General features: G+C 38.8%; 1 protein-coding gene across 3 annotated transcripts in view; it reads right to left on the bottom strand.

The window, feature by feature from the left end:
* LOC121897716 (polypeptide N-acetylgalactosaminyltransferase 18-like) overlaps positions 1-18,513 on the bottom strand; it is a 183,215-nt gene that overhangs the window by 26,657 nt on the left and 138,045 nt on the right. For all 3 annotated transcript variants that reach the window (XM_042412409.1, XM_042412410.1, XM_042412411.1), the window contains exons 8-9: positions 17,530-17,667; positions 7,678-7,773 (exon numbers count right to left, since the gene is read on the bottom strand). In XM_042412409.1, coding sequence (XP_042268343.1) covers positions 7,678-7,773; positions 17,530-17,667 — 234 coding nt within the window. The remainder of the gene's footprint in view (positions 1-7,677; positions 7,774-17,529; positions 17,668-18,513) is intronic.

Here is an 18,513-nt window from a genome sequence, read left to right as displayed (position 1 = left end):
TCAGCATGACTACCCCCAAAACAATGGAAAAACACCATAATGTTAGCGGAGCGGAGCAGTGAACTTGCGTGCTGTGCGTGGAGCAGAGGACCATATATAAAGAAATCCATAATGAGCTGACTTGGACTTGGACTGTAGAAGTAGAAAAAACATTGGAAACCGAGCGTTCAGAGCAGTCTAAAGCTAGTGCTTTTTGCTCACAGGGATTACTTCTAAGTACGTTTACCTCATTATTTGACACTTTGGCCACATTTAATATGAACATCTGACATTGTGACATTATATACATGACAAATAAGGAAATAAGGAAAAGCATAATAGGTCTAATTTTCAGACCACAAACCAATCTTCTTAGCAAGGATCTTGGAACCCATTGGCTATCTGTCTGACAAAGATTTAGCCTCTGGGACAACAGCCAATATTACGGGGGTTCTGGTGTCGCAAGCAGATATCCGGATCACGGATAATGGATATCTGGGCTAAGACTGCTTTTTCTGTGTGCTGGTTGTTGTTTACAGTCCGATTAGCAACTTGAGATGGTCCAGACGACATTTTGGCTAATCTCTGTAAACAGATATAGGCATATGAATGCAGATTAATTTAAAAAAAGCAAATAAAAAGTTAATTCATCGTCACATGATAGCCAATAGGTTCTGAGATTGCATTTCGGCCAATGCGTTCTGCCTCTTTTGCTTTCCACATGGACTGTTTCCCTGCATGCAACCAAAGCCTGCTCAAATATGATTGGTCAATACTACTCGGACTACAAAAGGACTACAAATGGTACCAAAACCTTGTCCTGCTGCTTACAGATTCTGCATTCATATGCAGATATCTGATTATAGAGATCAGGCTCCAATATTGAGAATAAATGTTGTCATCCAACCCTTCTGCAGGCCTGAAATTAGACACTCATTCAACAGCCACATTAATTTTTAGAAAACTACAAAATGTGATATAGAGACTGGTTTCCTGTTCATAAACAGTGGAGGATATGTATGCAGCAAGGAGGCAGAAGACATTGGTACTATGTCATGATAACTTATTATGGACATTTTTATCATGTAGAAAATTTCTTTAGAGGTGCATGTTGAGAGACAACTGACGGCTGTCGCTAGCTAACAAGATGCATTGAAATCAAGTGAGAAATGGCTGCTAGTAGCAGTAATAATGCTAACACAAACCACACCAGTAAATTACTTTTGGCAGTGACAAACTGAAAACCAAAGCAGAGCAGCTTCAGGGTTTAATGTTAGAAGAAATCTACTTGTCTGAAGCCAATTTTTACTTGCCCCTATGAAAATTGTTTTATTTATTAGCAGTTATCAAATAACAACAAAAACTAAAGTTAATTGTCATGTTTAGTCTTTATTTAAGTAAATGAAACAGAACAAGGACACAGAGTGTCGTAGATGCAAAGCAACAGACATTCTTGCAAATCAAAAATGGTATGACTCATCCCCTATATTTCACTGAACACTAAATTCTTTTGATCAGCCCAAATAATGGAATAGACTCCCTAACCCGATGGCAAATACATTTTTTAGACTAATTTTTTCCACTCCAAGCTTCCTGATTTGCCTTTTTAATGTTTCTCGTTCTCGAGAGTATTTATGGCAGTGGAAAATTACATGCTCCACTGATTCCTCTATTTGACAGTGCTCACATAATCCTGAGGGATGTTTGTTACACGCATCACACTACTAGCCTACTCAATTCTTGATTGGCCAATATTCTCTGATGTGTTCAAGGGGAGGGGGCTATGCTGTGTGCCAGAGAACGAAAGCATAATTTATGATATGATGATGATAGAAAAAATGATTGAAACTTTTTTTATTTTTTTTATTTTTTTTAGTTTTTTACCACTTGCCCAGTCGGGAAGTGAGTTGCTAGATTTAGTAGCCTGAGGTGGCATTTTATTTGCCCCAGCCAATTGGGCAAGAACTATTGTTGAAACATGCAGCAGCTTGAAGAGCAGCAATGGTTTTCACACCTTGGACACTTATGCTATGTCAGGTTATTTAAAGGGGCCTCAAACACAAATAATCAAAGCTAGGATTATACTTAACTTTAATTAGCATAAGCTACATTTATTTTGCATGTATACAAGATTCTTATTTTAGCTTATTCTGTATTGAAGTGTGGCTAAGAGAGCAGAATGGATTGCTGATGTGTGCACATTTACATTTTTGCATGTGCATTTACTCAAGAACTGCACAATTTTGAAGTACTTCTACTTTATTCCTGTATTTCCACTTTCTGCTACTTGATATTTATATTCAAGAAATCAGTCATGAATATACCTGCAGTACTTATACATGTATTGGACTATAGTTACTAGTGACTCTGTAAATTAAAATGTTATTTGTAGAACATATGATGAGCCCATGAAATATTATGCATTTTTATAGATGCATAATTTTATTTGTAGAGCCCTTCAAGATATTCAAAGATGCTTTACACAAGTTAAAAAGATACTAAACTACAAAAACACACTAAAAGTAAGAGGTAGCACAGGACATTATTAACACATTAAAAGCAGTTCTACAAAAGGTGAGTTTTGATTAACATTTTGATCACTCATTCAACTTTTTAAAACTGCTTTTAATGCATAATAATCTAATAGTATATGTAACACTCTAACAGAGCCCATTTAGCTCTCTTCTTTCACTCTCTAGCTCCCTCGACTACAGCTGCTCTCTCTCTCTCTTTCTCGTCTTTTTTTTTTTAAATGAGTCAGGAAGCCAACAGCAAAGTCTAACTTTACTTTTAACGTTATGAAACCAACAGAAATGTCCTCCCCTCCTATTAGCAATGTCTTTGTACTCCCCTACGGCAGGGTTTAGCTCTGATCAGTCTGATCGCTGGCTGTGATTGGCCACCGCAGCGTGACTTCGGGTTGTGTTTCTCCAAAAGTTGACTCTGAATCAACTTTCTCGCCACAGGCCAGTGCAGCCAAAACTCCCGCAGTCTAAACGCACTACCCCCATTCAAATGAATGGGAGGGCTGGCGTTCTCACCGCACCACCTGATTCGGTCTGAATACGGCCTTAGTCATTTGATGCAGTGTTCTTATGAAAACATTGATTAGGGCAGCTGTAAGTAAAGAATCTCAATACTTCTTCCCTGTGAGTGCATGCTTGAAAAACACCCACTTTATGGCAAAACTATTTTTTGGTATTCTACACATGAGTCATGAATCCCTAAAGTGCATACTGTATGAGCACCGTCAAAACTTCTAAAATCTCTTTTGCACGTGAGCTGACACATTTGCACAATTACTGACTCCAAGTGGGAGATCAGAGTCTGTAAAAAAACACTTTTATCAGGACCTTCAGGTGAACATTTTTTTATTGTACAGGTTCTATTGACAGTACAGCGGATGTGACATGAATGCAACATGAGGTCGATAGCTGTGGTCATTTACTGGCATATATAAAGAAGTGCTTAGCTGAACACTTGGCAATGAATTCCTTCCTCTGTGTGATATCTCTCTCACTCTCAGTTTGTTAAAGTCTCTCTCTCTCTCTCTGCCTGTCTTGCATATCCTTCCAGGCTTCCCTCCCCTCGTCTGTGTCAAGTGGCTGCCGCGGAAATTGAGGAACGTTATGCATCGTTGACATTCAACAGTTCATCAGGTATTCAAAGCCATATCCAGCCATCCAGTTGGACACACACGCACACACACAGAAATGGAGTGATTCTCTTCAGAAAGAAGAGGACTCAGAGGTAATCTAAAGGATTGGACGAATCAGAATAAAAGGATCTGAATGGGAAATAAGAAGCACTGGTGGGAATAACATTACAAAAGATACTCCACATGAATAAAGAATAAAGAGTGAAAAGTGATAACGGCATGACAGAAGACCTGAAGAATATTTGAGTCTTTGATGTTGGTTATGAAACAGTTCCTGTTGCTTTTTGCTCTGCATCCTCAGGCGGCTTATCACTGATTTTTCAGAACTATTACACATAGCATCTTTTTGGCAGTCCAAGATCAATATACACCAGACCTGATAGTGAAAATGGGGTTGGTGTTGTTTCACCATATGTCAATTTGAGTAGGGTTTGTCACCAAGGTCTAAAATTTCATTTGGCTAATGCACAGAGCGGCTGTTTGTGCATGTATGTGTGTGAGAATATCCATTAACAGCAAAGATTATGGATCTATCTATTATATACTAACATTCTCTAATCCCTCGATGATTACAGCAGCAGGTACAGGACAGATAATAACTTCAATTTCCTTTTATGTGCAGCGTAATGTATGATTCTAAAAGCCCAAATCTCCAGTCTATCAAGTGATTAGTTCCCCTTGCTGATCCTGTACTGTGTAATGATATTTTGCTGTTATCTTGACTTATCCTAGTAAAGCCCAGATATATCACTGTTATCTGGAGATATGTTACAGTGCAGTGGGTAAATTATGGATTGCTAGAAGTAATTTTCCTTTTTGGTAAGATGGAATTCCTCCACAAATATGAGCGAACAAATTATCTGTTCATTTGTTCTGCCTTTAATACCCCCAAATAACTCCGTTGCCGGCTAAATCTTGCTTCGCTACCACTAACTGGAGAAGCACACGCTGAGCTTTGAAAGTAGTTGTGTCAGAGTTCAGAGCATCAAAACAACCTCTAATATTTTCACAAATTAGAATCATACAGGCCAAATGAATAATACTGCATCATTCTGTGTCCCAGGGGAGGGAAATAAAATTGGCCCACAGGCCTCAATTTGGGCAGTTCTGGCTGGTACTCAGGGCAATCTGCTCCGCCACAGGCTGAATACATTTACCTGCTATCTGTCCTTCCCATCCCCAGTGTGTCTGAGCCAGGTCCATGTTGTGAATGTGTAAACTTTTCATAGAGTGCCTGTCAAGCCAAACCAGCGCACTCTGAATTAAGTTTTAAAAGTAAAAAAGCTCAAGACCCTTTCCACACCTCTATTTCTTGTGTTTAAATAAATAAATACATAAAGAAAAAAAGAAAAAGAAAAGTAGACACCCTCCATTCCAAAACCCTCCAAACTCAAGAGCTGAGCCCAGAAGAAGAGTCCCCTATGTCAGCTGGTGCTGAGACTAACTGCCCCCTCTCAGACACACTCTGACCAGTCTCACACCAACACTGCTTTTCAAACACCAATCAGAATAAACCAAATTATAACGCAATGTAAAGAAACCTATTTGGAACCTTGGAAAGAAGAAACTAAAAGCCAAAGTAGATCAGAAGGTTATCTGGCCCTAAAAAGAGATGATGAATTTGCAGAATATCTACTACTCTACTGTCAGAGCTAGAAAGCAGAGACAGATCCTCACCAAGTACAGGCTCACTGACCACACATCAGCAATCGTAAAAGAACGACACAAAAAACCATGGCAACCAAAAGAAAACAGAATATGTGGTCACTGTTCAACAAGTTTAATGACCTCTCAAAATTAAAAAATACTCCTAGGAGAAGGAGACAGGGCATCTCTTGATACCCAGTATGTATCAACATACCACAACCTGACACACACACACACACACAAACTGTCTATACTATACATATATATACACATAGGTACATAGATATACTAGATATAATTAATATATTTCAATCTTAATGTTATGTTAATGTCATTTTTAATCATTGACTCTTGATGCTTTGGCAATATGGTTGTTGTGTTATTCATGCCAATGAAGCAAATTTGAATTTGAATTTAAATAAATAAAGACAGTAAAGGAGATGAAAATGTACTAATACAACTAAATTTCTTTATCAGCACCTGCTGATTATGCTGTCTCCAGGAGAGAGAAAATGTGAAAAGGAAAAGACAGGAGAGACAAGAGAAATGCCAACACAGCTGTTTCAGCGGCTGATGCTGTATTGCTGAGTATGACCCAGATAGAAAGTTTGATTTTTCAGATGTCAAGGCGCCGGTCAAAGCTATTAACTTTACTAACAGTGGAGGCGAGGCTTGGAGTGTCCTGAGAAAGCTCTTCTAGATGCCGGGCCCGAGATGTAGTCAAGTCTAGTGGTGATTATGCAGGCTTCTTTATGGCAGCCGTGATATAATGCGGACAGTAAAATATTAATCTTTAATTTGTCGAAATGGAGAATATTTCAAAGTGGTGAAAAGTGGAAATATACAGTCACACTCCCCTGGTGTTTGAAGTGTTTTCAGTAATGCCATTAAAGGGGCAACAAGTGCAGACTTTACTGCCCCTTAGAATCAAATAGCCTTAAATCTGCAGAGGGCTGATAGAGTTGTTGATTTGCCTCAGTGACTCAAGGATTAGTTTCAGATATTTCAGCTGCAAAGGCCAAACAGTTTCACTCTACAAGCAAAACAGCATAAGCCAAAGCAGTATTATTAAAGCATGGTGATAGATTAGCTTTTTGCTAGCATTCCCCCTCTAATTAGCCAGCTGAGTCATTATGGAAATGTGACTTTTCCATTTATGTAAATTACCGGCCCCCATAACTCCATTTTACTGATATCCGTATATGGAGAAAGTCACCACAATTTATAATCTACTCTAACTACAAACAGTGCAATTTCCTCCTTACTTGGGGATATTTAAAGCTGCACTAATCAATATTTTTCATATTAACAATTTATCAAATGTTAATGTGCAATGTGGAAGTAGTTGTTCATAGGGACAAACCCACAGAGAATTAATGCTCGAACCTTTAGTTCTCCCTCAGCTCTACAGAGCCTTTTAGCACCTCTTAGCTCATTGTTTTGGCTTCAGGCTGGCAACTCTGATCTTATCAACATCATTTCCAGCAGCAGGAAGCTGTTTTCAGCCAAATGGCTCTGATAAATTCACTGTATACTACCTGCCTAGACAAAGTTAGGGACTAGCTCGTGAACATCATGGAGAATTTTACTAGTTTAAGAGCCAGGTATTTCCCTCAGGAGTTGGTGGAGACCGAAAACAGCTAAAAAGAGAGTGAATTTTGACTGACATTCATCAGGTGGACAGACACATGACTTCAAATGTATGCTAATGTTGCTCCATGTCTATGGATGTGTTAATAAGCTTAACATGTTCAATGTAATAACTTTCTGGGGGAATATACAGTAGTCGTGTCCACAAGTGACTCCTCATCACAGGTTGCATCCATTAGTTGTGAGCATTTCAGTCAAAGAGTGATTTTCGATTTTTTACAGGCCTGAAGGGGTCAAGCTATCCAGTATTTCACAATAAAAATGCAAAGATTAGAGAAAAAAAATCAGAATTTTGTTTTTAATGTTTCCCAACCCAGTAATTATCTGATGACCCCTTATATTCATATCACGTACGTAACCTTGTGGGTGCCTGACCCTCAGTTTGGGAAAAACCTTGACAATATGTTATGTTCTCAAAAAAACTATTTTATAATGTAATAATATTTTTGTGGATTGAAGTTTAGAACTAGGACAACATACTGTATGTGTTTTAGTCTTACACAGACTATTATACATTGTTGTGTAGAGAACAAAGAGATATCACTCACCCATCTCTCCTACTATAATGCAACTTTATGCAATGTTTTCGCACTCTAAATCCTTCATTTAAAATAACAAAGGCTGCTAGGGAGTCAGATCATGTACTGCTGATAACCTCTCCTGTGTGATCAGTTTTTTTTTTTAGTTTTTGTGTTTCATGTGTTTGGAGAAAACAAAGCAGAATAGAAAGAGAGCCCACTGACCTGCGGTGTCATACCATGACAGACATACATGATGGGAACATTGTCAGTGTCCGGTCCTTGGTCCAAACACAGGTCATCTCTGAGACTGTTCTTCAACTGGAAAAATGAGGGAGAGTAAAACAGGGAAAAGGGGGGTAGAAGGAGTAGGAGAGAGAAAAAAATGAAAAAGTGATCTAACGTATTTAATGTATCCAATTAAAACTCTCCGTTGATGGGTTTTAACAGGCATACATATGTCTAAGATTGTAGAACACATAAGAAAAAGGAAGAAGAAGAGGACACCTCTCTCTCATACACACATTTAGGCTGGAGATATACTTGCTTTTTAACCACGCCTTCTGCGTTGTGAAAGGAATTGTTCACATACTTGCCTATGTATTTTGCGTGTTACTGGAGGATTCCACTAGTGAGCACACCAGACAACTAAGGATATAAATAGAACTTATGGATTTGCATGATGTAAACAATAAACATGGTGACACTCGAGGAGGTGACTATTTTGTTAATTCTGAGATCACGACAGAAAAAGCGACAGTGGCGCCATCATAGGTGGTATGTAAGGCCCTAAATCAAGCACATTATGACAATGGTGTGTATGTTTCTGCGAGAAACTGATGATGAGAAACACCACCAGTAATTTCAAATGTCTGCCAGGATGTTTGATGATTTTCCCCGTTGGATTAGCCCACTGATTATACACCACAGCACACGCAGTGAGCCAGTCAGTTCAGCAGGGCGGCTTGTGGTCACCCTCCACTTTCTACCAACAGGCATCAGCTTACAAGCCTCTCCAGCCATACTGCCCCTACACTGCTCCTACCGTTCATGTGCGTAGGATACACAAGGCAGCCTTCATGTGCAAGTGAATGCGTAGTTAAAAACAAGTATATCTCTGGCTTTGGTCATCACATTTGCGGCACTATTTCTCTCCTCAATGCAATTTCAGGCTGTCAGAGCTCAGCAGCCTTTGGACAAAGGGAAGCCTCTGGGCTTACCTCAGGCACATTCACACCGAGCCAAGGATGTAGTTAAAATGCCTTTATTGGTAAGGGCATATCAAAGTTTAAAAATATCACCAAAAGGAGATCAGAGGCTTCCCTTTGTCTATAGTTGACCAGTTTAACTTCTAGAGCACCTTGCATTCAACTGGAGATTACTACTTTATAACCACGAACACCCAGTATTTCTTAATGTTGCTCAGCAGTCTTTTATTTAATCATAAAAACATGGCAAAGAAAATGCAGCTCATCTTTAGTCTCATTTTGTTTGTCTCTTGTGAAAGGACCTCAATAAAACTAATGCTGTGTTTTACAGACTAATAGCAACTACAGATGGGTGACAAATTAAAGTAAAAACCAGTAAAAGTTTGAATGCTTGACCCCTACAGTGAGGGGATCCAGTGTCTCTGTTATGCTTTGGGGGGCATTTTGCTGGCATGGTTTGGGTCCACTTGTCCCCTTAGAGGGAAGGGTCACTGCAAATCAATACAAAGTTGTTCTGAGTGATCACATTTATCCTATGATGAAACATTTCTATCCTGATGGGAGTGGTCTCTTCCGGGATGATAATGCCCCAATTCACAAAGCACAAGGGGTCACTGAATGTTTTGATGAGTGTGAAAATGATGTGAATCATATGCTATGACCTTCACAGTCACCAGATCTCAACCCAATTGAACACCTATGGGAGATTTTGGACCGACATGTTAGACAGCACTCTCAACCACCATCATCAAAACACCACATGAGTGAATATCTTTTGGAAGAATGGTGTTCATCCCTCCAGTACAGTTTAAAGACTGTGGAATCAATGTCAAACTGCATTGAAGCTGCTGTGGTAGCACGTGGTGGCCCAACACCTTACTAAGATACTTTATGTTGGTTTTTCCTTTGATTTCTCAACCGTCTGTAGATTTATGCTTTATATCTTTGAGGGTATAGTTCAACATTATTAGATTGCTTTCTGAGAGCGAGATGAAAAAGCCTGATTTCAATCACATGTCTGTGTATTCAGTTGGGAGCTGGAGTCAGGAAATGTTCAGCCTAGCTTTGCATTAAAGGATAGCTTCACAATTTTTCAAATGTGTCTTCAAACAACAGTCAAGGGTCCATATGAACACTGAATGAGGTTTTCTTCGCTGTAATCATTCCTTCTGTTCACACTGGCTATTAAAAGATCCCCTTCAAATGTGTTTTCCATATAAGTGATAATTCATTTTGAGCAGTCAGCAGTCTGAAGCCCCTTTTATACAACCTGTTCAAGGCGGGAATGTTGCACTGTTATTCCACCTAGCCATTCTGTATAAAATGTATGAACATTGGGGGCATTGTTGTCCCGCCATTAAGCCAGCAGTGGAGGTAGTCACATTGTAGATTCGACATGTGTGTAAAAGGGAGAGCTGGCATGGCGGAACAGTCAAAACTAGACGCTGACGCTGTTGTGTTACATGTCACACCTCTGATACTGGAATGTGCACATGCTATCTAACATCACACATGGGGACAGCTATATGCCGGCTTTGTTTGGTTCAGTGTAAAAAAGCAAAGCCGGCATAATGAGGGGTCTTCTTTATGGCAATATTGTGGGATTTCTATTTAAAAGGGGCTAGAGTTAATCATATCAAGTGGATACAGTATCTGCCACATTTGCAGTCTTTTTAGCATCAAATTCCCTCTTTGTGTTTCCCTGTTGAGCTGCAGTGGAAAAAGAGGGATTTTGGCACTAAAAAGACTGTAACATTGAAAGATATCTACTTGATTTGGCTCAGTTGAACGCTGAAGCTTCATATTAGCTTCAGTTAAACTTTTAAATACATTTTTTGCACAAATGGAGGACTGTGGATTTTGTTCCCCATCACTTACATTGTAAGTGCATTATGAAGGGATCTTCTAATGGTCAGTATGAACAGGAGGAATGATTACAGCAAGAAAATTCAAAAAATTTCAATGTCCAGTTTTTGGGAATCTGATTATCGTTTTAAGACAGACTTGAAAAATTGTGAACCTGTCCTTTAACACTGGAGGTAGACGTAAACAGCTTTGCTAGCTGCTAAAAACATGGCTATCAACACAAGCTGATGTATTCACAATTGTACATCTTTTGTTTTACTAATACATAAGTGGTGTTGGTGAGTTTATTTTTTCACTCTGGCACTTTGGACAGAGCCAAACTAGCTGTTTCCCTGCTTCCTCTGTTTAGCCAGTTTAGCTAGATACACATCCTGACTCCGGACGTGTACTTAATGCACAGATATGAGATTGATATTGATATTCTCATCTCACTCTGAGGAAGAAATAAGTGTAGCTCAAAATGTGGAAGTATTTCCTTAAGCTAATTACAGATATATATGGTTTTATTCTATAGATGTGATGTTTAAGGCACATTATTGGTCTATGACATACAGATCTTTGTTTCTCTCCCTACCTGCGTCCTTCTCTCCCCTCTAGCCTACACGTCTTTCTTTCTCTGACTCTGCATTATGAGTTAATCCATTATGAAAGAGTGGTACACTACACCGCTCTGGTTGTGTAGCTAAATTGAAGACAAATGGAGCCACAGCAGGCTAATTACTGCTTGCCAGGAGAAAGTCATACAAACACTTTAAACTAACCTTCACCTTTTTTTGACAGCTGCAAAGTCATATTTCACAAAGGAAAATCATCTGTACTTTTTAGATTGCAGGTTACACTTTTAATTTGGCTATTTTCCACATTACAGACTAATTGTACAATATATGTAAATTAGTGCAGGAGATCAATATACTTCAGTTTGTCCTTTTTGTCATTTGCAAGGGTCATGAATTCATATTTGAAAGGGAATTTCAAGTGTATTTCCACTTTTGTGGTGATCTCATTTTTTTAAATAATGTTGCTAAAGTTCCTAAATCTCAGGAATTTACATGGTTAGTGCAATGTTATCCTAACCAATTATGTGTAGAAATAAACCAGAATTATCCTTTAAAGGCAGCTGAAAGGACGGGTTCATGATTTTTCAAGTCTGTCTTAAAACAATAGTCAGATACCCTTGCTGTAATCATTCCTCCCGTTCATACTGACCATTAGAAGATCCCTTCATAATGCACTTACAATGTAAATGATGGGGGCCAAAATCCAAAAGCCTCCTTCTGTGCAAAAATGTTTTTAAAAGTTTATCTGAAGCTAATATGAAGCTTCAATAGATATTTTTCATCGTATAGTCTTTTCAGTGGCAAAGTCCCTCTTTTTGTTGCTATACTTCAACCACAGCTCAACAGGGAAACTGTCTGAGGAAACACGAGGAGGGAAATTGATGCTAAAACTGTAAATCTAACAGATATCCACTTGATATGACTGAGTGATATAACTCAGACTCAGACTTCCTCAAATTACAGTTAGAATTGTAGAAATGGTCCCACTTTGGGAAATCACTGCAATTTCCTTCGAAACAGAAACACACATTACTTTTAGGTTAAGACCTGATATTCATGATCAGACTAAGTCAGCTCTAGTTTGACACAGCTGTATTGGAGAATTATCCTCCCAAAAATTGGATTATGCAGCTTTAAGTGCAGCTACAGTATTGTAATATTGAAATGGAGATTGATGTCAGTGACAACAGTTCCTTTAATTCACAGATACATTCAGAGAGCTTGAATGTTATAGTTGCCTTTGAATGTTCATAATGTGTTGTAGTAAATGTTCAGCTTTCTGAGTCTCACATTTTACACCTTTACTTTGTACACATTCAGCTGTAGCCATCTTAAATATGCCATTCCAGTGACCTTCAAAAAGTGGTGATTCGAAAACAAATGTCTTTTTATTTACTCAATCTCAACCATTCTTGATAAATGTTAGCAAAATGCAAAAATTTTTAAAGATGAATGAAGAAGGTTATTGGCTGCATCTCTGTCGGATCCAATGTCATACTAAACTGAGCTCTAGGTGCATTATGTGGAGTTTATTATGAGTGAACAGGAGGAGACCTTCATTTTCTCCTAATGTCTTTTACATAAAGCTTTTTATCCATCTGCTGAATGGTTGGTCTCATTGAAATGCCCACTCATCCCACTTGCTGCTTAGATAGATCACTTGCTATATCTCTACTTCAGTACTTGCTGCATCCCACCACTCCTCCCTTTGCTCCTCTGCAGTCACATCACATACAGTCCTGCGGGGGTTTCAGCACGGCCTGAGCTTAGCTTTCTATTTCACAATATCTCACGTTGCTGTCACACTTATTACACTGGTTCAATCATTTGGTATTTTACTGATCCCCAGAGGGTATTTCTCTCCTCCTGCCCCTTTTCAAAGAGAGGTCAGAGGTCAGGCTCAGCTAAACAGCAGCAGCCCCCGTGCTGGTAGGGATCCAGTGTGTTGCTCAAAGGCACAACAGCAAGGCGACAGTGTGGAATAGTGCTATGGGAAAACCATACAGATGGCACTGTAGTTTGCGCACTATCTTGTATGTATGTTCATTGAAATGTCTGTGTTACCAAGTACGGTACAGTAGAAGTGAGCTGAGTTACAGTATATTTGGTAAATTGCTGTATTTGGTAATCTGACTTTTGTTTCACTTTATTACTGATATTCAAAGTTGGAAACATTAATGCAAGTGCTAGTGCTAAGTAAGCTTTGCATGCTGGGATGTGGATGAGTGAAAGCAAGTTGCTAGCAGCTAACCTGGAGAGTGAATTGAGATCTGAGCTGGACTACCTCAACAAAGTATGTTGCATTTGGCCAGAAGACCTTCTTCAGGACCTTCTTTCTGTGTTTCAGATCTAACTCCCGCCCCCATAAGCAGAGCAACCGCGGGGTCAGGGGGGATGGCCGCCCCAGGGCCCACACTCAGTAAGGGCCCCTCTGGGGACATAGCGCACAACCCCGCACACGCAGCAGGAATAGCAGAGCTTAACTCTCTCAACTTCTTCTATTCATCTTCTATGCTAGTTCTTATCACTATTGGTGTAATACCTCCTCTGACCACAATGTGGGTTGCATTAACAGAGTGGCGCTGACTGCATTTCCGCTTGTTCTTGACTGCAGAAGCAGCGATTTAAAGTTTATGACTAACTTTGCTGAAAATCCCAAATATGAGATATTAATGTCTTTTATGTTTGTGGTGAATGAAACTCACAAGATGAAGTTTCAGCCATCTGAGGCTCATTAGGAGCTTTTTTTTGTGTTTGTACACGGATGAAGCCAAACTATCCAACCTCACTTTGCTGTGTGTTGAGCAGGACATAAACATTGACAAAGACAAAGTAGTTGGCAGGTTTGCCATCATGAGGGAGAGGTAGATAAAGTTTTTAAAAGGGAGCATCATATGTACAAAGTTTGTTAAACTGTTTGGATTATTTTGTTCTATGGAGGATGGTGGAATACACAAATGGACCAGCGTTACACTAAACCACTGCTGGCTGAGCAAGGACAACAACTAGTTAGTGAAACATCCATAATTAGTCTTTATTAACTTAAATTTTGGTTATGAAGAAATCAGTCAGAATATTAGATTGATCTGTTGTTTAACTCCATGCTTGCTGCATCTCAGCACCTGTCTGTGTCACTGTCTGTGGTGTTGTAGACTGTCAACTTTATATTATAGACCTACAATAGGTCTTGTAGTGATGTAGACCGCTGTGTTAATTTTATATTTATGTTATTCCTGTGTAAGAAAGATATGGTACTGAGACAGTGCACCTGGCCTGTCGCTGTCTATCAGCGGTGGTGCTGAACTGTTTGTCAATCGATGCACGTAGAGTGCTGCGTGCTGTCTTCGGTGCTGAAACATTGGAACGCCACTGACAGCCTCTTTTCTTCTTTTGTTCTTCAGAACATGCTTGTTTGACAAAGTGGCTTCACTGTATGTTTTCTTAGGCTTGCTTGGCTCGATAAGTGACAATTTGTGATTATGGACAGGATATATCAGCTATTTTACAGTTGTGAATTTTAAAATGACTTTATCAGAAAGGCCCCTTGAGAATGCTATGCTCCTCCTGTGCGGAGAGACTAGCTCCGTCCCTGCCCGCCCCAGAAACAACTAACCAATGAATTGAGTGAAACATGTGATGACATGATGCATTTTGGTTCGCTTGATAGTGCTTCACAATGTTTCTGCTGCTCGTTAACCCATCCATACTCCCACACTGATGGCAGCAAGCTACCATGTAAGGTGCAGGCACAACCAATTTGATGTTCAGTATCTTTCCCAAGGACATTCTGACATGTGGCCAGGAGGAGCTGGGGATCGAACCAACGACCTTCTGATTAGGGGAACACACAAGTTTACCAACTCATCCCCTGATTACACCAGAACCAATTGGCTGTAAGTTTGAGAACGCTCATGTCCTTGCTATTTTTTCTTAAAATGTGGGTTTTTTAGCAATTTTGGGGGAATTTACATTCTACAACTAATGAATTACACATGGTGGATGTTTTATATGGTGATTCCAGTGTTTTTCAGTATTTCTAACATATATAGTTATAAATGAATAGAAAGATGATCATTAATTATTTCATGTTGGCATTTACATGTTGGAAAAAAATGTAGAAAATATAATTGAACATTTAAAGAAGTTATAAAGTCATACCATAAGAAAATGAGAAAAATGTAAATAATTAAAACCCTTTCTCTCTGGTGTCTGTGTGGACTTGTTATGACCTCAGTGAGTCTTAGTGAAAGATGATGAGACAGTTCAAGTCCACGACAGTGAGAGATTATGTTTCATTTGAAACAACTTGCCGAACCTTGATGTGATATTTCCTCTTTGTTCATTGTTTACCTTGTGTGAACGCTGCATTTCTCCAGCTTTTGTTTCATGTTAAAAAAGAGATGAATGTATAAACAGCATCACAGATGGTATCACACCAGAATACTTGTTGCACTCACTCCAACTGCTATCTCCTGTGAGAGTTTGTTTTTGTCAAATATGTAAACTTCATATCTACATCTCTCAGATGTCACTGTGGCAACGCTTTCATCTCACGCTCTCAAAGCGGAGCCCCCGCACATGCTCAGTAGTGTCAACAAATAACTCCATCCAGCTCACACAGTGATTGAAGTGTTTATCGAACAACAAACACAAGAGGTGGCACAGAGGCAGTTTTCAGAGCTAGAGACTCATTTGCTGCTGCTAATGTCTGCGTGGAACGTTACCAGCCTTTTTTTACCCTCATCAATTCATAATCTTTTTTTTTTGTTCTTTTCAGTGACAGACTTGAAGTCATGCAGAGAGTCAATAAAGCTGAAAGAATATGACCTTTTCAACCTGCAGGAAAAAGGTTCTGAGTGATGATTATTTTCAGACTCTTGCAGTCTAGCTTGAAGAAGACAGATGACTTAAACTATACCTGCACTCGAGCTGTAAGTTTAAAATGTTAAAAAGAGACCATGATCAAAAATCACAATCAAAAATGGAAATATATTATTAATGCTGGGACTCAGCCTAGAACTAGTCATTTTTCTTCCTCTATCAGCAGGCGCAGTCAGAGCGGTGGGATAATTCTGCTCAGCTTTCAACAGATTACTGTCATTTTTCAATTATGCAAAATCCTCCGACAACCGTTAGCTGAAGAGAGAAATAGCCATGCAGAAATTAAATGGCATAAAAAGGTTCACTCTTTCAATACCCTGCTGCTGTGATTTGAAGTGAGCTCTTAACACAGAGCATACAGTATATCACATGTTGTGCGTGCAATTAAGCTTCAGCGTTAATGGAAAAGTTGAGGTTTAACAGCTTGAAATAGTTGGAAAAGTAAAATTTTAATGTGAATGTTTAGTTATGTGGAGGTTTTTGTGATATTTGGCTACTTATGAAGGGACTATAACCTCATGATATTTGGTTGGTTTCGGTTTTTGCCAGTAAACCACAGACAACTCTGGAAATGGCCAAACAATGAAACACATGGGTGGTTTATATGATTCAGATTTTGGTGGGAAATCACAGACAACCCTGGAAAAAAGAGGAATATAGGCGACATGAAAAACAGAAATTAGCCTCAGTGTTAATGGAAACATTAAAGTTCTACAGCTTGAAATATTTAGGAGTTAATTTTAATGGAAATGTTTTGTCATTTCCACTAGCTGTTTATGCTATTTCAGTGCTTGACATCACTATAACTGAATGGCTTTTGGTTGGTTACTGTATGAACCACGGACAACCCTGGAAATGGCCACACAATCAAATACTACAAAAAAACAACAACAAAAAAATTAAACCTGGGTAATGCAAGAATGGAGAAAAAATGAATAAATAAGTAAAGAAAAAAAAAAAATATGTATGTATGTATATATTTATGTATGTGTGTGTGTGTGTGTGTGTGTGTGTGTGTGTGTATATACGTATATGTATATATATATATATATATATATATATATAGTATCAAAAGAAAAAGAGAGATCCCAGCCTTCAAAAATATGACAGCAACACTTTTGTTCCTTTATCTAAATAAAAGCACCTTAATTATGGGTGCACACCATTAAGAGTCTTTGAAAACATGGTTGCCTTTTGACACACAGAAAAAATATGTTCACACACCACAACAAAGGCACATTAATTTTTGATAAAGCAAAAGGAGTGTCTTGTTCCTATTTCATAATGAATTCAAATACTCCTGAATACTTTATGTTCTGCTTTGAATAGTTTCTGTACGTGTAGCCACCAGTGGGGACTGACTGTGGAAGCGTACGGTGTAGTGTTTTAAAAGTGCCGACTGGGATCTAAATTTTGCAGATTTGCTCCGGTGGGTTTTTTATATCAGATGAATAGCAGTGTACTTTAATTAATGAACATATCTTTCAGAGTAGCGATAAATTATTTTAGTCAAATTGAAGTTCCAGACTGGAAACTGTGAGAATTTAGGACAAAATTGAACTCACCACTCCATAAGCTACGGTGTTGCTGTAGGATCGGAGCTCTGGGTAGATGTTGGAGAGGAACCAGCTGAACGGTCGGCACTTGAGTCTGGATCGCAGGGCCTTTCTCCCAGAAATGTCCCCAATGTTAATTCCTGAGTTCTAGAGAAGGAAATAAATACAAACACATCAGTTTACTTTTGATTTACAGTGAGCTTCATTTTCCTTATCTCCAGTGTTGCAAGAAATAAAAAATAACTGGTGCAGATTTCAGGGGTCTCAGAATCCTTTCAGCACCACTGTGTCCTTCGAATGACAAGAGCTAGAAATAATAACTGAGCAGGAAGACAGGAAGAAATGTTTAAAGAGCAATCACAGAGAGAAAAGTAGGGCGTGTTATTTGGTGGAGAGACTGTGAACTGAGGAGACATTTTGAAAAGAATAGCTGCAAGCTCACAGTGGAAAAGACAGCAACACCCTGGGCAGTGAGAATAATGAACAGCATTTTCCACTATTTTCTGACATTTCATAGAAAATAATAAATTATTTATACACTGTATATCATAATAAATTATTGATAGATTAATCAATATTGAAAATAAATGTTACTGTGAGCACTGTTTCTAAAAGGTATAACTTAGGTGTCTCACCAGAACTGATATGGTTCATAGAGGATTTGTCCATACAGGAGTGAGAGGAGGACCAGTGGAGAGAGATGTGTTTAAGAGGAAAGCAGCAAAGATGATACAGAGAGTAAGAAAAAGATACAGATAGTTATTAAATTATAACAAAGGGTCTGAACTTTATCCAACTGTATTTAGATGCTTACTTTATGCCATAAGAGTTGGGGTGCAGAAGAGAAGGGAAAGTGGTAATGCTTGTAAGGCAACAGTTCTGTTTTGTAGAAAAATACAGTTGAATGCATAACATATGTACTAAATTATGTGTTTACACTGAGGAGTGTAGATGAATGTGAGATCAATGGCCTGTTCTTGACACAACTGAATT

The sequence above is a fragment of the Thunnus maccoyii genome, chromosome 5, assembly GCF_910596095.1.
Source record: "Thunnus maccoyii chromosome 5, fThuMac1.1, whole genome shotgun sequence".
Lineage (NCBI taxonomy): Eukaryota > Metazoa > Chordata > Actinopteri > Scombriformes > Scombridae > Thunnus > Thunnus maccoyii.
This window is presented reverse-complemented; position numbering and strand designations above follow the sequence as displayed.